The 19,060-nt window shown below is 31.7% G+C and overlaps 2 protein-coding genes, 1 long non-coding RNA gene and 1 pseudogene across 17 annotated transcripts; 1 reads left to right on the forward strand and 3 right to left on the reverse strand.

Moving 5' to 3' along the window:
• Positions 1 to 318: 318 nt before the first annotated feature.
• Positions 319 to 7,478, forward strand: LOC109796668 (uncharacterized). Of its 12 annotated transcripts, none has more exons than XR_014434750.1 (6): positions 327 to 859; positions 1,453 to 1,507; positions 2,792 to 3,384; positions 3,535 to 3,633; positions 4,729 to 5,033; positions 5,127 to 7,478. It is a non-coding gene; the product is annotated as an uncharacterized LOC109796668 (long non-coding RNA). The 12 variants fall into 12 exon arrangements; XR_014434751.1 differs by having other exon boundaries at positions 4,738 to 5,033; XR_014434746.1 differs by having other exon boundaries at positions 319 to 859; positions 2,792 to 5,033; positions 5,127 to 5,315; positions 5,844 to 7,478.
• Positions 2,310 to 7,108, reverse strand: LOC109796667 (uncharacterized). The gene is made up of 8 exons (XM_020356412.3): positions 6,072 to 7,108; positions 5,824 to 5,956; positions 5,146 to 5,361; positions 4,749 to 4,904; positions 4,267 to 4,519; positions 3,548 to 3,948; positions 3,010 to 3,126; positions 2,310 to 2,912 (listed from the first exon to the last, which is right to left on the reverse strand). The coding sequence occupies exons 1-8, from the start codon at positions 7,106 to 7,108 to the stop codon at positions 2,574 to 2,576; spliced, it is 2,652 nt and encodes an 883-aa protein (XP_020212001.1). The 3' UTR covers positions 2,310 to 2,573.
• A 1,724-nt stretch (positions 7,479 to 9,202) lies between the features above and the next one.
• Positions 9,203 to 13,396, reverse strand: LOC109796827 (pentatricopeptide repeat-containing protein At1g80270, mitochondrial). Its single transcript, XM_020356643.3, has 3 exons — positions 13,237 to 13,396; positions 12,493 to 13,042; positions 9,203 to 10,596 (listed from the first exon to the last, which is right to left on the reverse strand). The coding sequence occupies exons 1-3, from the start codon at positions 13,269 to 13,271 to the stop codon at positions 9,352 to 9,354; spliced, it is 1,830 nt and encodes a 609-aa protein (XP_020212232.1). The 5' UTR covers positions 13,272 to 13,396; the 3' UTR covers positions 9,203 to 9,351.
• Positions 13,397 to 15,296: 1,900 nt separating this feature from the next.
• LOC109797520 (calmodulin-like protein 3 pseudogene) lies at positions 15,297 to 18,551 on the reverse strand (annotated as a pseudogene). 3 transcript variants are annotated; one of them, XR_014434758.1, is made up of 2 exons: positions 17,912 to 18,551; positions 15,297 to 15,311 (listed from the first exon to the last, which is right to left on the reverse strand). The product of XR_014434758.1 is annotated as a calmodulin-like protein 3 pseudogene, transcript variant X3 (transcript). The 3 variants fall into 3 exon arrangements; XR_014434757.1 differs by lacking the exon at positions 15,297 to 15,311 and adding an exon at positions 15,354 to 15,368; XR_014434756.1 differs by lacking the exon at positions 15,297 to 15,311 and adding an exon at positions 17,706 to 17,850.
• Positions 18,552 to 19,060: the final 509 nt, after the last annotated feature.

The raw sequence follows: 19,060 nt of genomic DNA on the forward strand, positions 1-19,060 counted from the left end.
GTTATTAGAGAGAGGGAAAAAAAAAAGACTCGATTGACCGTTAGGCTTACTCAAGTCTTTCTGTTATGTCAGATTAATTCGACTTGAAGTGTGACTTTATTTTGTCTTAAAAACATATAAAGTATAATTCTTGAAATTCAAATCCATCGAAATAACTTTCAATCAAATTCATTTCTAACTTCATAAATATATTTTTGGTTTTCTCCGACTTGCACATAAGTAGCATCTAAAAAGAATATTCCACAAAATCACATCACACGAACCAAAAAAAATGCTGGCATGCCAATCGAGGGAGAATATGCCACTTAAGTATTCGATACAACAACCTCATTCAACACACTAAAACAAACACATTTTTTATTTATTTATTATTATTTCACAGAGAATTCCTCATGGAACTCTGGGAAAATTATTTGCTACTTCACCTGAATACGCACACAACCATTTTCTGAAAATTGAAGCTTTATGTATGCATTGGTTTCTTATCGTTCTAAGGACTAATCACAGAAATGGGGAACACAGTGCACGTCATATTCGTTTTAACATTATAACTTGTGTGTTCAGTGCATTCGCATGTTTTGATTTTGATGTCTATAACTATGATATGACTGCGTAAATGATCATGGATATGAAAAATCACTCATTCCCTTTTTGTTTTCTTATATCTCCATCATCGTCGGAACTTAGAACAGTTGTCAGTCGTCAATTTTTATTTATTTATTTATTTTATGTATGCTAATGCTACTATCTACAGGAAATAGTATTTGAATTTTGTAACTTGAGCATGATGCATGTTCTGACGTGAAATTCAACGTGATCAGAGAGGATTTCCATTCCAATGCTCAACAAGTATGTGGAGGTAATTGTCATCGAGAACCTAAGCCCTTTGTGAATAATTTTCCCATAAACACTTGCAAAAAAATAAAATAAAATGATTTGAGTTTCTTACGTAAACTAAAATCAACTTATGCACTTAACTTTTATGGAAGTCTTCTCATTTAACTTTTCAAAAGTTAAGGTACATAAGTTGATTTTAGTTTGTGACAGAAGCTCAATGTATTTTACCTTCTTATTTTCTACTCCTTTTAAGTGCTTACCTGTGGATAATTTTTTCTAAATAGGACACTAAGATTGCTTGCTTGCTATAAAAGATGGGATTTTTTGCTTTTGTCATCCTAAGCTTTTTTTCTTATTTGAGTTCTTATATCGGGTAGCGAATGATAGAATGCTTAGATTTTGGTTTTGTGTAAGTAGAAATCAATGTTTTCTCATTGTCCCAAAAGAATCCTTACATGGCTTGGTCATAATAAATTCTAGAAATTTCATTTCTTTGTAATTCTTATTGAATGGACATTACAAGTATTTCCAACCAAAAAAGTTTCTTGCTCATCTAGTCATGTGCAAGAAACGTATTTAGAGGTATTTGGCTAAATTAGAAACGTTGGTGTGCAGAAACTACGTAGGGCATAATAAAATCACATGGTGAAAGCTGCGCAGATCATATGAGGTGAGGTGTTGTGAGGACAGACATGTTCCTTCCAACTATGCTTCCAATTATTCTTCTTGTCAGTGTATTACAGAAAACATTTTTCATGATAGGTCTCAATAATTGGATCCCCGTAAATAGCTTGACGTTTACTTCAGAAACTTGCTTTCCTTTTCTGTTAAGGAATTGCCATCTTTTCTGTTTTCTCTTTAACATGTGATTTAAAATTTGGAATAGATGTAGGAGGAGCATGAGCAGCAACAACAACAACAAGTCTTTTCCCACAATTTCATTAGGTGAAGTTAGATACATGAATCACATGGTGCCAATCGGCATAGTTAAAGACCAAATTTCCATATATGACCATAAAATTAGAATTATATTTAAAGTAATCCACTTTTTATATCTGGCTTTTGAAAGAGTATCATCCTCTATATCACCTTGTCAAATAATCCTTGAATGAGGTTTTGGGGTCATTTTCATGAGACTTAAAATTAAAATTAATTTTTTTAATCCTAATAATTTGAAAGAAAGTTTACCACTTACCAAACAAAACTTATCTATTAGTGAATCTTTCGCACTAAACAAACTTATCAATGCACTTGTTAGTTGCTAGTAAAAATATCATGTTAAACTTAAATCTAATTGACGATACATAATTAATTCAATTTGTTTTTATCAATAATGTTACATGTTGTCCTGAAAGACTAAAACAAGTTTATTTTAAATTTGAGAGATTAAAAATATTACTTTTAAATTTGAACGACCAAAGTCAAATTTATTTTAAATTTGATACACTAAAAATTAAAAATATATTTAAGCCTTTTTCTAATGATTTATTTCATTTGTAGAGCTATTTACAGGAAATGAACTTGGAAGCTGTCCTAAGAAACTAAGGACCAAACATTCTAGGTTATGAAACTTAATGAATGTGATACATGTGATTCAGAACCTTCCAACTATTTCTTTACACTAGCTTTGATTGCAATGATACAAGTGAATTAATTCAGGGGCATGAATTGAGAAGTCACTTAAATGCTATGTTACAGAATGCATGTCTAAGATTCATACTTCTTTGATGAATGCTTTATGAAAGAATGCCTAAATTTCTTAGGTTATTCAAAAAGGTTTCTCCAACAAGGGATCCAACCTTAACAAATACAGCAGGATATCCTATTGGAGCTTCTACCCATTCTTCACTTCCTTGTTTGGAAAATACTTTTCCTGTCCAGATATGGAGCCAATTGCTACTCTCTCCCAACGGAAAATAAGCTTTGACTTTTTTCTTTCCTTTGTCAAGCACAGGCACCACTAGGAACTCAGAACCAACCAAGAACTGCTGATAACTCAAGTGATGCACACGTTCATCATTCGGATAATGAAGAAATAGGTGGCGACATACGGGCAATCCTTTCTGTGCAGCTTCCTGTTTACAAAGAACATTAAAAGGACCATTTTAAATGCTTGCTGAGTTTGCTCAATATAAAGTTAAATTAGTGTGTAACGGTAGATTTTGGGATCACCTTCACCAGTTGAAGTCGGTAAAATTTCCATGCTACGTATACTTTTGCTGAGCGCGCAAAATGAGAGAAAGTTTGTTGATTTGAGTAAAACTGGCTGTTACATGATGGTTTGTTTCCCTGCTTGTTGGTCAAACATCAGTAACTCATTTCTATCACAAACTTTAAATGATGAAATCTATTGAGTAATAGGTTGACTTCCTTTTGACCATTTGTTATATCCTTATTAATTCAGATTGTAGTATTTCTTGAATTAACATTTTGTTTTATTCTTTATTTTGAAGAATAAGTATGTAACAGAACATTTGTATGATCAGCTAAGTTGCTCCACTCTACATGGACAATACCGCATCACTTTTAGTCCCTTTTCAGAGTAATGTAATACACTGATTTCAATAGAATAAAAATTCTCATTGATGAGCAAAGTTCTTGTTATAATAAATGTATCCATGCTTAGTACTTTTACAATGATAATAACGATACAACAAGAAAATATAAGCATGATAAAGGGGTAATCCATATTTACAGGTATTTCACTTACTTCATGGGTGCGGAAGACTGTGGTAAAAGAATTTAGCTCCATCCATCTCAAAAGCAATTCTTCACTTCTACTATATTTAACTATAGGTAAGTTTACTGTACAGTATCCTCCAATGTCACTGTGATTAAAGGCATAACCAGAAATTCCACTGCTCAGAAGGCCAACAACAGAACTCTTTATTCCATCATTTGTTTGCCAGCTGACCATTTGGTCTCCTTCCCAAAATAGCATCCCCCACTTGGGGCTATCTCTAAAACCAGCCCTCATGAAGAAAACCAAGCCCTCTTCTTGGTCTTCCTTCACCTTGTTCAAGGAGTTACTTTTCCATTCTTCCACAAGCTCTCTGTTAATTTTGGCCCATAGTTCTGGGTATCTGTTATGTGCTGAAATAGGATCTTCACCTGAAATGGAGGGTGCAATACCTTAGTAAAAATCACAGGCTTATGCATGAAGTGGAGTGTAGTTTTATTCTCTTTCTTTTTACCCTTTTGGAGAGGAGGTTGGATGATGGGAAAATGATCAGAAAATTATTCTGAGAGAAAGTTTTGGCAGAACATAAAAGATGTGATTTGCAGCCAATCGCATGAACTGATTTCTTACTTTAACCCACTTTTCTTTGTGTTTTACAATCTACTGGCATTAGAAAGACCTCATGAATCAGGTCAATAGGTTACACTGAACATAAGTTTAGGGAGAAACAAAGATATGAGAATGAAAACCTGAATATAGAACAGCATCAACAGGTAGGCCTTCACCAAAATCAGCCATCCATCCTGTAACTCCATCATCCACCATTTCCTGTAGAATTTGCTTGAACCAAGGTGCAGTTTTTGGGTGTGTTAGATCTAGCATTCCTACATCAAAAGCTGTGTTTGGAACCATGTATGGATTTCCATAGCTGTCTTTTACCAATATGTCCAACTGTTTCGCTTCCTCAAAGAGGTTTCTCCTTTTGTTTTGCTTCTCATCAACCTATAGGATCATACCAAAAAAGGAGATTTAGTTTAGTTACAATATCTCAATCTGCCTACACTAGTCACATGTCGTATCTTACCAGAGAGGCACATAGCCACAAAATGAAATTACGAAAGCAATGCAAGAGTCCAATTATGAATTACTTGCACTAATTATAAAATTCAGTTTATTGAACAAGTCAGTGACTACAATATTTATACTTTAAGTGATTCAAGGGAAGCATTACCGGAGCTAGACAGGGATTGCAATATGTCATCACTTTTATATGCTGAGAGCTAAGATCTTTGAGAAGTTCCTTCCATCCCCAATACCGGTGTGCATCCACTTCCCAATTCCACCAGAGCTGTGAACCAATCAATGTTTCTCTCTGCCCTACCCAATCCTGTGCAGTTGCAAACAAAGAATTGTAATAGTTGCAAGTTTGTGAGGGTGTGTGACAAGTTGTTCAGAAGGAGTTGTGTGAACCAAGTTGATTTCCAGTGGTTTACCCAGAAGAGTGTTAGAAATCTGTGTATGTTTAAATAACCTTAGTCAAAAACAAAACACACTACTTCAATTCTTGCATATGGCCTTGAAATACTTTTTTTTTCTCCCTTTCTTAAAGTGTAGGGTTGAGAGATTACCTGCAACCAAAATGCTGAGACAGGAACGTCATAAGTCCTTAGTTCATCCCAAATATGGCGTACAGCATCTGTGCCACCCTGCATTCCAACTATAGCACCGGATATTATCCAATCCGGAAGCTCAGGTAGCCTTCCAATGTTTTCTGTGAAACGTTCAATCAGTTCACAAGGTGAGTTCCCATGCAATATCTGCCCTTCAACCGAGTTTCCATGTATCTGCAAGCTCCAGCGTACAAAAATTTGGAAACTATAAGCTTGAATTATATGTATGCATATAAAAAACAAGATTTAAATCATATGATTTCATTACATTGTAATAATTCAGAATGCTCTAAATTGTTGAAATCTGGTGCATTTATCATTTCAATACATAGCTCAATTTCCTAATTAAATTCATTGGTCATCATATATCAATTCTTTCAGCTATTGTAAAATTAACCACAATCTTCATGTGCTACAAGTACTTACCAAAATACTGTGCTAACTTTATTTTATTGTTATACAGATTCATTCTTTCAATGTGCAATGATCAACATTTTCCAATATTGACTGCACAATTTCAAAATTTCTCTGCAGTTTCAACTATTTACTCCCTCTAATTTTGAGTAATTCATTCATATGGATCCGTCCAGTTAACATAATAACATGAATTTTATCTTATAATTTCTGTAACAATACCTGTATCTGTACTCTGTCAGGTCTTGTTAGATCGAAGACAGTATAATCATATCCTTCGAGGTAGACAGATCTCATTTTGGATGTTATGTAGAATGGAGAAGGAGCATAAGTTGTACTCCAATCACCTCCTGCCCTGCCAATAACAACAAAATGTCATCACTTATCATTCATTGTTTTGTCAACAAAGTATCTATTGCTTGTGATTTAGTATGTTGAATTAGACTTATGAAGCTATAGCATTACACTACCTGTAGCTGATCAAGTTTGCAGCCAAGGTAATAGGTTGATCTCCTCTGCCAATACCTTGTTCTTGAACAAAGATGGGCACCCTTTTGCCTTTGAAATTCATGTGAGAAAACTGCTCCCCGAAACCATAAAACCTCTCATTCTCATCACTTGCATATGTCAACCAAACTCTATTGAATTCTTTTGATTTTGAGATATCCAAGTCTTCTATCTCTTCCTCCACCGATGAAACTAGCACAAACCCTCTTGGCCTTGAAAGGTACCAGCACCAACCCAGTCTCTTTTTCCGATTACTCAGCCTCCTCTTAAAGCCCTGGTACACTCCTGAAACTGTGTTAGAGACCTTGTTGCGTGAGATGAAGTTAGGCTTTTCAACCTTCACTTGAAACCCAACCTCATGGTTGGTTTTCTGATTGAACAAAACCCAATACCTTGCATACACAGAGGGTCCTTTTGCTTCAAACTGCATAGTTGCTTGAATGCCATGCTTTTGAAACCTTCTGCTCTTCTTAGTCATGTTGAAAAGCCTTCCTGTGATCATCAAAGTGGGAAGGTGAATCTCTTGTGCATCACTTTTCTTTTCCAACCCTTGATGCACAGAAGGAGAATCTACAACTTCACATTCCAAAGGATGATCAAATTGACTATTGATCATTCCACTATCCTCAATCACCCGAATATCCTCAATCGTTTGGTGATTGCAAACCATATGAACATCTTTGTCTTTGACAAGAAAGGATCCTCTACTTTCTTCCACTTCCGTGTCAACCAGTGCAGCTGAGACAAAGGCCTGTCCAGGGATGGTAGACCAAATGGGTCTGGTTGCCTGAGAAAGATGGGAAATTGAGAGGTGCCCTCCATTGTTGGAGGTCCAAGAAAGCTGAAAATCACTGCCAATTGAGAAGGTCTGATCCAAAGGAACTCTTTTGGAATTGAAGAAGAGAGAACCTTGGACATAGGGGATGGTGGTTGAAACTGAAGAAGGGAAAGGGTTGTTGAAGCGCTTATGGTGCTTTTTGGTTATCTTAAGGATTGCCATGAAGATTAAAAAAGCTAAAAATTTAGCAGAATGTTTGGTTGAAATTGAAACCTCAAAATATGAGTTCTCGAGTTCTGGAGATACCTTTGAAGCTTATAGAGTTTGTTTCTTTGACGCATTTGAAAGAGGGTGGTAAAGCCTTTTGGCATGTTTTGTATTAAACGGTCTTTGGTATGAGCTATGAAACTTTGTGATTGACTTTCCTTGTATTACATAACAGGACACAATGCCTCAGCAACCAAAATTGTTTGGTTTCACAGTGGAGAAATTAAGACCCGTTTCCTTCTTTTCCATGTAGTTTGGTGCTTTGGATTTGTATTCGTACTCTCTCCAGAGAAAGGAATAGTTGAAAAGTTATACCCTCTTACAATTTCTCTTCTAAATTTTCATATTTTATAAATGAAGTATTAAATGAAAAAGTAAATGTATTTACTAGTTATATATATATATTTTGGCATATTGATCTATTGTTAATTTATTATCTTTAAATGATTCGTCAGTTCATCATAAAAACAGTTGGCATCTACTTTTATCTGAACATCATACTGAGATGTACTTTAAGATCAGTTTGTATATACACTTTTTTCCCCTTATACAAAGATAGTTATTCAAGTTGGTTCTTGTCCAAAACTCTTCTTAGTGCATATTTGATATTTTTATTTTCTTTAGTTAACCGTCAAAATAATAAAAAGGTTTGATAAAAGGACAAGATATATTTATGTAACACTCGACGCATGTTTTCATAGAAATATTGAACCTCAACATTTTGTAGCCCAAGAACCGGGTTTCAAAAAAGAAAATACAAAATTTGTATCATTTAGTACAAGTCACTCATATGATAATCGAGTTTATTTTATTTATCTGGATAAATACAAGTTATATTAAGCTCCACCAATTTCAAGTGTATTCATGCAAGTCAATAATTGAAGGGAAAAAGGACAAGTAAAAATATGCGATTGAATGTAGCCTTCATTGTGGAACTATTCTTTCTGACTATGAATCTTCTTGCCATGTTGCGGACTATTCTTAATTATGAATCTTCTCTCAATGTTGGAGAATGTTCCTAGTACATATTTTTCTGTTTTTAGTTTGAGTAGGGACGTTTTGTTCGACATATATTACCACTGTATCTGGTCTTGTTACGAAGAAGATTCAGTATTCGATACAAGTCACGATGGATATAAATCTACAACATATAAGCATTAAGCAAGATAAACTTGAGGGCCCAAGCAACTTCTTTTGACAAATAATTAGTGACGCTGATTTACTCTCTTTAGGATGGAAATAGGTTCGGTAGAATTAGAAATTTTAATATTTGAATTTGACGTGGTACTTATTATTGGATTTATTGTAGGTTCTAACTTGACTTGTTTAGTTATTAAAAGTCTATGTTATATTATAGGCTAATTGACTAAGTCAACAGTATCAAATAAGTTGGTTAATTTAGTCAATATTATTAAAAATAATAATAATAAAATTTACATGTTCCCTCCAAAAATTACTCTTAATATTAACGGGACACATTTTTGCTTTTAAATATTTAATTCTTTTGATATATTTTCTACATTTTTTTTTACATTTAACTGGTTTAAAAATAAAAAATTGAAAAAGTACTATAAAATTCAACAATTTTTCTATACACAAAACTTATTTGAATAAACACCTTAAGATAAAAAAAAAATATAAGAAAAAAATAAAATTAATTTCTTTACAAATAGAAATTAACTTGTACATAAACAATTTGAAGTCATTAACTTCTCCAACATATTTTTTTAAATTATATTAGTTAATTAGAGTTTATAAAAAAACTAATTTCACCAATAGGATGCATCTAAAGCCGTTAGGATGCCAATAGTACCCTTCTTCACTAGTGTGTATAATATACATAATGAACTTGCCTAGAGTTCAGGTAGAGAATAATTTCACCACCAACAAATAAAAATAGTTAACGCAATTCTAAGACGCGGGCATTTTGCAAGCTTGTTACTATTTCTAACGATCAATTTAATTTCCAAAACTCTTCAATTACAGAGCACAACTGCTATCATCAAGCATCTTCTTCATAAGTTGGCGTTTCAACTAAAAGACGAGATATAGGAAAAATAACATAATTTTGCAATAACATAACATTCATACTCGTTAACGACGAGTTTTTTCAAGCATACGATAAAAAATACTTAACCTACTCCTTGACTAACAATAGTTGGATGCGTATGAGTAGAAACAACCTTTACACAAGGTTCTCAATCAAGCAAATCTGAAACTGGATTCTTCCTAAATCCATCAACTTGAGCCAACATGTTTGCCAAAATTCTATTGGGTATTATGTTATCCGCTTTAAACCTGTCCCGAATCCCATAGGCCGGAAGCTTTGCATTTATATAGGCACTCATTAGAATTTGGTACATCTTTGGTTTTAATGGATAATCAGCTTGTTTCATTCTAAAGAAAATCTTTTCCGCATTATGGATGTCACCCCTCTTAGCATACTGCTCCAAAATAGTTAGGTAGGTAGAAAATACTGGCTTCAACTGGCTCTGATAGGCTGCCTTATGAAGAACAGAGTCTGCCTTCTCTACTTCCCCAGCTTGGACATAAAGTTTCACTAATGCATCCCAAGTCAATGGGCCTATTGGGCACCCACTATCTCCCATTCGCTTAATAATATCCTTACCCTTCATTAGCATCTTATGATTTGCATAAACCTTCAGCAGTATGGAGCAAATCTTGGAAGAAAGCTTCCATTTCTTCACCATCATCTCAAAAACTTCCTCCGCTTCATCAATTTTATTCAACTTTCCCCAAGCTTCAATTGCAGCCAGACACTCATTATAACGAGGTTTTGTCTCACAGACATTCCAAATTCTTCCCACTTCATCCACCTTTCCCAGGGTTGCATAAAGGGGAAGCAAAATTTGGCATAGCCATCGATTCTGTTTCAAGTTTTCACCTTCCATCTCCTTCAATAAAGTTTCAGCTTTATCTTGAAGACCAGCTAAGATGTAATGCCTAACCAAAACAGCCTGGGTACTGATGCTTGGTTCAATGCCTTGAGCCTTCATTCTATCAACAATTTGATCCATTCCGTCAATATCTTTGGACTGGCCTTTTGAGTCTATTAAGATTTCATAAGTAAGACAAGAAGGTTTGATATTCTCATTTTCCATCAACAACAACACATCAGCTATTTTCGACTTGTAATTCCTCTTATACAGAAGCAGCAACTGATTGCAAGCAAATACTGTAACAGGAAAACCCAAATCCTTCATTTTATGGAAAACTTCCTCTGCTTTCTTCACATTGTTCTGACTGACACAGTTAGCCAATAAAGTCCGGTAGATTATCTCACTTTTACAAGATTCAGGAACAGTCTCAATGTAAGCCTCTGCCTTCTGTAAGCCACGGGCTTTGGCAATCAAATCGAGTCGACTAGCATAATCTCTTTCAATAAATTCAAACTGCTTTTTTGACTCGAGCCACTCTGAGAGCTACAGAACCAACCGGAAAAAATATATAAATTTGCATTACCAAAATCCTCTTGTAAAACTAGAAAACCAAAAACCAAAGGAGTGTAAAACTTGAACCATGTACAAAAATTCTTGTTTAAAGGAACTGGAATAGCTAATCTGCTTCAGGGAACATTTTTATCATTAACACTGAAAAACTTCACCCTTCAATTATAAACAGACCAAAAATAATTAGAAACAGTTAAAATTTACATTAGTTATGTCCAAGGTTGTTAGAATATTATAATTATTATTGCATTAAGAGACTTGTTACCTAAGGATTGTATTATATGTATGGGGCTGAACTTCTACTAGCTGCACAATACTTGTACTTGACCTAGATTATTTATTCAGGGATAAAACAAGATATTTATTGAGAGAAAGAGAAAGGAAGACGATGAATCCTCTTAAAGAAAAGAACAAAATAGATAATCAAGAAAACAAAGAAAATCAACAACATTTATGTAATAAGGCTTCCCAATCTCTTAAGATATCTGTTAATGAAACTGAAACCCCATTAAAATGGCCATGAGCTTTACATCAAATAGATACCAAATGCCTAATCTTATAAAAAATCAAGTAATTTACCAAAGAAACATACTTAAAAATATAAGAACTCTGCTCCAACCAAATGCATCAAATTTATAACAAAACCATGAAAACTGTTGAAATTATGGGGTTTTAGGTATTGTGAGAGGAAATTGAGAAAAGAAAGACTGAATAATACTATCTTGACTATTGTGCTGTATTAATACAGTTGATGATATGTTCATGTCAACATATGTAACATATCCTAATAGACAGAACCTAAAGAATAATCCAAGATATACCAACATACTATCAGGATATTACGATAAATTCATATATTCTAATACTTCCCCTCAAGTTAAAGCTCACTATCCAGGCTGTTGTTCACTACTGTCTGAGACCAACCCTGTCTCAACGAACTTATATCATGTCCCCCATAACTGAGCTCACCACCCTCAGACTGGCCAAACCCTTCAATGGAGCCTCTACTTCTGTCCTATACACTACCAAACTGTTGTCAGTCACTGCCTGGTTCTACATCTGCGGGCATGTAAGGGTAAATGAAATAACCTTCCTACAAGATTTTTCTACTGAGCTTATTGAAGCAGCCTTCTGTGCATTCCTCAATCCCTTTTGATCCACATATTGTTCATATTGACAATCCCTACCCCAAGTTACCCTTTTTGCCTTTGTTTATGCATATGTTGTTATGTTCTTTAATAAGATACGACAATGTTTAATTGGAACTAAGAGCTTAGTCAGGTTTAGCTTGAGGATCAATGCTGGACTATTGTGTTTGGAGATAAGAGGGTGACACAGGATACAAATCATATAAAAATTACTCATGCCTCACACTAGATGAAAACATGCACTTAGCCTGATTTTTAGTATATATTGGAGACTTTGGAGTATAAGATTAGTGTTTTATATCAAAACAACATTACAATTATTCATTGCAGCTCTTTTTTATCAAATATCATATGCAGGGTATATGAAAGTCACTACACAATGAATGAAGGGAGAGGGAACAGTCAATCAAACAAGCATTGCATGACATTGAACAACAGCATTATTTTTCTCATATTGAGTATTTCAACAAAATGATATTACCAAAAAGAACAATGGTAAGAACACACCGGGGCTTTATGGCTTGAAAAAATGTTTTCTATTGTCATTTCTTTTTTCATTTTCAATTACAAAAACGTCCCCTTGTTTTTATCTTGTTTCTTGAACATCCATTATCCGCAAATAGAAGTAATGACCCACGAAAGTGTAAGTTAGTAAACCAATTTCAAATTTCAGACATTAAAATGTACAATGTATAAGCAAATTCAAATTTAACCCAAATACCTGCAAAGCTCTCCCAAACATCTTCCGCCTCCGAAGATTAACCATGGCCAGTGAGACCTCCTCTCTGGTTAGTTCCTTCCCTTCTTCCAACCACTTATCCAGAGCAATATGAATAGACATACCGGAAGCATTCAAGATCTCCTTGAATAATTCCGATTCAATCCTCCCACGATGTGGTTTTTCTTCTTTCTTGGCCTGCTCATCAATCTCATTGTGTGCCTCCTCAACGTCCTCCTTGTCACCATCATCATCCGCTGAGTCGGCATCAGAAGTTACTAAACTGTCACTTTCATTTCCATCAACGGCAGGGGTCTCCAGCTCAGAAAACCCGTCCTCCAAATCATCCTCCTCTTTCGTGCTACTCGAAGAAAGCTCCCGTCTCCCCATAGTAAGATTCAGGGAAGCATTATGTCCTGAATGGTAACGCGATTTCGGCGACGAAAACGGATCACACGCCATTCCATGAGTCTCAGAGATGCAACTCTCTTGTTCCACACAACTAGTTTGAGCGAATTTGACACAAGATGCTCTCGCATTAAACCCTCGGGTCCTACGCAAACACAGCACAATAAACGATCACTGCCTACTCTAACCGATATTAAAGTATGAACTAATGAAATAATCTCTGGTAAGGAGAAAATAGGTTAAAGGACAAATAATGTAAATTTGGATTGAAATAAGGAAAAACGGGAAAGAATGGAGCAATTAGCGAAAGAGTTAACATTTGAGAAGGAGAAGAGTTACCTGAGAGAGATTGAAGCTCGACGAAGAGCCCACATGGGTGGTTACGAACCTGAAGAAACGGTGATGGAAGCGCTTGAACCCTAGTTAAAACCCTTTCAATGCCTTCAACCTTCTATATAATGCTAATGCCAATGCACTTTTTTTTTTTTCCTACACCGCAAACATTGAGAGTTTATTTATTACGGTATACTATAAATTATATTTTTATAGTTTATTTGTTATAATTATTTTAATTTTTTATATTTTAAAATGTTTTTTAAATATTTTATTTTTGAATTAATTTAAATTTTTTAAAAACAATAATTTTAATTTTATGATACAATTTTTAAATTAATTTATATTTATAACAACCTATTTAATTATATAAAAGTTATAACACTTAATTGATATTTGAATAAGATTATAAATGAAAAGAGTAATGTTTTCGGCTTCCAAATCGGAACGGCTGAATAATCTTCTGACCAGTGAAACCTTTGCAAATTTTAAATTAAATTAATATTTATATTAAAATTAATTGACAGTTGTCCATTTTTTAACAGGGATAAATAGGTTAGTACAGTTGGAAGGTAAAGAATTTTTCAAATGAAAAATAAACAATTAAAAAATAATATAAAATCACAGATTTTAAATTTTTAATTATTTTTTACTTAATTTTTACATGTTTATAATATTTTTTATTTAAATTTTAGTTACATTCAACAATTTTCATATAAATAAATTTAATGAAATAAATTTTTAAATATTAAATTAGTCATAAAATATCCAAAATTATGTCTTAAATTTGTAAATAATTTTTATTTTAAAAAAGCTTAAATTAGTCCAAAATTAAGAAATAAAAATAATATCATAATTTTATAACATTAAAAATTATTTATAAATTTTTAACATTTAATATCATATAATATCTAGGTTCTAAACAAAATATAATATAATATTTAAGTCTAAATTTTAAAAAAATATAATAAGATTCATTAATAATAATAATAAGTTTATATTTAGAATAAAGAGTATCAAATTAATATAATATAAATTGCAAAAAATAAAGATATTAAGAATAATTAACTTAAATGATTCAATTATATTTATAAGATAAATATTAAAAATAAGTTATTGAAATTTCTAATTTTTTAAATATTTATTTTTATTACAAATTTTTTAAATTAAAAATTTTTTAAAAAAATAATTTAACTGATTAAACCAATTTTTGATTCATTGTCAAACAATTTTAAAAATCAATCGATCCGATTGAGGATTGACTTTTACTTGAACTGGTTCGACCAACTAGTATAGTTTTCAAAATCATGGTTAAAACTATAAGTTGTGACTTACTACAATGGATACAAAGAACATGTGGTTCACTTCTTGAGAACTAAAAATTATGCTACAAAATCTATTTTTTAATATTTTTTTAAAAATTATAAAATCACAATTAAATCCTTTATTTTATTTACATGTTATCTCCTTCAAATAGAAATGTTAGTTTTCTCCAATAAAGACATTATAGTGTTTATATGTCAATTACAAGTTTGTTTTTATAAGGTTGAATTAAGTTTCTATTCACTTTTCTGAAGATAATATTATAATTTATCGTAATGATCATTGATTGTTGGGTTGTTTATTAAACCACCCATAGGTGTTTAATTTGACCAACTTTATGCTTGAAATGTCTAATCATTGACGTGATGAGATGTGTTGAAGATCCCTCATCAATTAAATATAAGGTCATAATAATAGTGTATAAAAATAGAAGGCAATTCTCATCTTACAAACCAATTTTATAATCTTGAGTTAGGTTTCAATCTACTTTATTAACACACGTCATCTCCTTCAAATAGAAATGCTAGTTTTCTCTAATAAGACGATGGCATTGCTTCACATTCTAATGGTTGATGTCTGTCCTCAACTATTGTGGTTGTTCATTATCGATCTCAGCATTACAATTCACAAGGTCTTCTTTCATCTTTGAGAATCCATTGATGAAGTCCTTGGCTCCTTTGCATCTTTGTTGTCATTGATGATCGCGGTGACGAGTACCCAAAGACGATTCCATCGTCGCCAACAAGCTCACCCTTTGCCTTATTAGGAGGGAGATTGTCATCCTCCACAACAGACTATTGAGTAATGTGCAATTTCTTGATGCATTTAATTTAATAAATTAGTTAAAAAAAATAGTGATTAATCTAAATCGTTCATTTATTTTTTTTAGATTTAATGATAGTAATCCACTTATTAACTATTTAAAACACTAGTTAATAGTAGACAACACTCTATATGATCTATAACTAACCAAGTTAGACCTCAAGTAAATTAGATTATATATATATATATATATATATATATATATATTATATTTTATTAATAAATCACGAGTATTTTTTATTGAAGATGATTTTGATTAAGTTAAGTAAGATTATTTATGACCTACAAAATTTTCCTTCTTCATATTTAAAACAATTACATAAACAATTACATATCCAAGAATTATTCAACACTTTTTTAATCAAATTAGAATAATCATGTACTAGTAATCTATGAGTGGGAGATGAAAAAAATATTGTTTAATAGTTAATGAAAAGTCAAACATTATCTATATAATAGGTAAAAAAGGTAAAAAAGGATATATCTTCTCTCTTCCACCTGCTTTTAGTCTCCATTTTTAATAAAATCATTTTGTTATTTACAACTTTCATAAAAATAAACTAATTTATTTATAACTAAATTTTTGTTTTCACATTTTAAATTTTCAACTTTCTCAAGTAATTGAAAATTACATTTTTATTGCAAATGAAAAATTTCTATTATTCACACAATCATTTTTTATTTATTATAGTTGATATACAATTGTCTCTATAGTTTTTATTTTTTTTATAAAAATAAATAGAAATATGAATTGTCTCCACCCCATTGATTAACATAAACAGATTTAAAATTTATCCCTGGAGTCAAGTAGGTAAACTCGATTATGAATATTCAAAACACTTTCGTGGTACGGTTCTTGTAAGTTGAACAAAATGTTATACAAAAACTTCTTTGAGAGACAGGAGAAACATTTAATAATGACTTCCTCCATTTTAAATGAGAAAAAGTTGATTATCATAAATTGCAGTTTGAAATAAAATAAAATAAAAAGCTTTTAACGGGAGGCAAATTTATAGTATTGGAATGAGAAAAAAAAATGAAAATCCAGAAAGGCTAGCTTTTGGTCGATGCAGACAATGACGGATGCAAGTATACGGTAGTGGGGCACTAAAATTTTGTTTATTTTCTTTTTTATATTAAATATTAATTATTTTATAAAAAATATATTATTAATTATAATTTAATTATCTTATTATATCTAATATAATAAAATATATTGATATTTTATTTTATTATTTAATTATTTTTATTCTGCGATAAAATTATCTTAATTTTTTTATGAGAAAAAAATTTACTTACTCTAAAAATAAGTCTTGATAGATTTACTCTTTTTAATAACTAATGTTCTATATCAAATTAAAAGCTTTTAATATATAAATAAAGTTTACAATTTTTAAAAAAAACATTAAAAATTATATAATACTTCGTTAGATAGATTCAAAATAACATATAAATATTTTTTTTAATGATTATTCATTAATTTAAATTAATGAAATAAGATATCAAATAATTTTTAATTTTTAAAAAATTTTATAAATTCAATCTATACATTAAAAATTTTTAATTGAAAGGTTGAATATTTGATGTAAAACATGAATTATTGAGTGAAGTAAGTCTATCAAAATTTACTCTTGAAATAAGTAAATTCCTTCTTATTTATTACTATTATTATAATATACTATATTTTTTTACTAAAAGAGTTATTACTTCTTTATGTTTCATAATTTAGTTTACTGATGTAGGTTATTTTTCAATTTTATTTTATTTTTTAACCATTTGATCATGTATATATGCATATTGTATGTTGTTAGTAGACAATCCACATTAAGAGGAATGAGAGTAATTGTCACACAATTTTTTTTAACTTAAACATATTTAAATAAAGACATTTATTCTTATAAAAAAAAAAAACATTGCACTCATAAAATATTTTTGTTTTAAATGAGTGTAGAAATTTAGAAAACTAAAGGAAAATAAATTAATAATTTTATTACTTTTATCTTATTAATTTTTATTATTTTATTTTTTTAATATTAAATAAGTCACAAAAAATTATAAAATGACATTTAAATATAATCTCAAATAGAAAGAGAAAAAGAAAAAATTATCATTTTATTTATAAGACAATTTTAATTTATTAAAATAAGGTATTTTAAATTTCTATCATAAAAATATATTTTGTAAAAAATTATTAAATTTTTTTAATAAAAAAGATATAAAATATTTTATTGCCTCCGCTAACAGATTTTTTGGAACCGGCGTTGAATGCAGATAAAGTTAATTAATTTGGTTTACAGCAACTGGACATATATATAGATCGAGGAAATCAATGAAGCAAGCACAGAAAGAATTGAGAAATTCTCATCAAACATATATTCTGACGAATGAAGAAACCATTTGACCCCCATTGAGTTAGAATTAGGGAAGGGCATCTTAGTCATTAATTAATTTCTTCTTTTATGTGCAAAATTCGATCTATCCATAAAAGAGAAAAGAGTTACATTAACATTAACATTACATTATTACAGGCTCTAACCTTGTGAAGTCTCAACTTAATGAAGCAGCAGCAAAGGAACCAGCCTTCATCATTTGCCTAAACTCTTTGTAGTTAATCATTCCATCGCCATCAACATCGACTTTCTTGATCATGCTTTGGCAATCTTGTACGGTTTTGCCATGCTTTAGCCCTAGGGAGCACAAGACCTCGCTGAGTTCCTCCCCCGTGATGAAGCCATCTCCATTTTGATCAAACACGTTGAAGGCCTCCTTCATATCCTCCTCCTCGTCTTTCTCGTCCATTATCGTTTGGTACAACTCGCCGAACTCGTCCATGTCCACGTACCCGTCTCCGTTCACGTCGATCTTCTCGATCATCTGGATCAGGTCTTCCTCCGAGATGTTGATCCCCAGGTTTTTCAAAGAGTCGCTAAGCTCTTTTCTCGTGATGCGACCATCCCCGTTTCGATCGAACATCTGGAAGACTCGTGCAAGCTCTGCTTGATCCATGGCTCGCAACAATTAATAGATATATCGATCGAATTAGGGAGAGGAGGAGGAGGAGGAGGAGAATATATATCACCAAAACCAAATGCTGTCAAAAAATTCAAATGTCAAAGGCTGATCTCTTATGTATATATTATGATGATGGAATGTGGGACGGAGCTTTAGTTACAAGGTGGCCTGGCACTGGCTAATCGGATACCAACCAACTTTATCCAAAAATGATGTTGCACCTTCATCACACATCCTTAATTGCGTTAAGTCGTTCGTTATTTTTGGTTTCTTCTTTCCCAAGTCTAGCTGTTGCTAAAACGGTTCCTGGGATTCGCTCATAGCCATGTAAAAATAATAAAAACAAATTTTTTTTATTATAAATAATCTCATTAATGTTGAATTATAGTTAGGTCCATGTGAGCAGAGATAATATATGCATGAAATCGTAAGTTATATAAGGTGCGTTTCATATACATTAAAGAAAATGAGAACAACGTATATATGACAAATGTTACTCAGGTTATTGAAAAAGTTTTTGCTCTATATATTGTTTGGTACGTGAATCATGGACATCACAAATAAAAAAATTTAAGTTTATTATAATATTAATTTACAATAAATAATAATAATTATTTTAATCAAGATCATTAATGGTGGTGATTACACTACAATAAATATTACATATAGTGAC

This window comes from Cajanus cajan, chromosome 6, assembly GCF_000230855.2.
Source record: "Cajanus cajan strain Asha chromosome 6, NIPB_CcT2T_4, whole genome shotgun sequence".
Taxonomy (NCBI): domain Eukaryota; kingdom Viridiplantae; phylum Streptophyta; class Magnoliopsida; order Fabales; family Fabaceae; genus Cajanus; species Cajanus cajan.

Bases quoted from the DNA above. Each gene is read 5' to 3' on its own strand.
- LOC109796667 (XM_020356412.3), bottom strand. From the start codon at position 7,108: ATGGCAATCCTTAAGATAACCAAAAAGCACCATAAGCGCTTCAACAAC. The intron at 5,957-6,071 runs GTAGTGTAATGC...TGTTATTGGCAG, and splicing joins GCAAACTTGATCAGCTACAG to GGCAGGAGGTGATTGGAGTA. The intron at 3,949-4,266 runs GTTTTCATTCTC...CCTCCATTTCAG, and splicing joins TGATGCTGTTCTATATTCAG to GTGAAGATCCTATTTCAGCA.
- LOC109796827 (XM_020356643.3), bottom strand. From the start codon at position 13,271: ATGTGGGCTCTTCGTCGAGCTTCAATCTCTCTCAG. The intron at 13,043-13,236 runs GTAACTCTTCTC...GTGTTTGCGTAG, and splicing joins CGAGCTTCAATCTCTCTCAG to GACCCGAGGGTTTAATGCGA. The intron at 10,597-12,492 runs GTATTTGGGTTA...TTGGTTCTGTAG, and splicing joins TGTTTGGGAGAGCTTTGCAG to CTCTCAGAGTGGCTCGAGTC.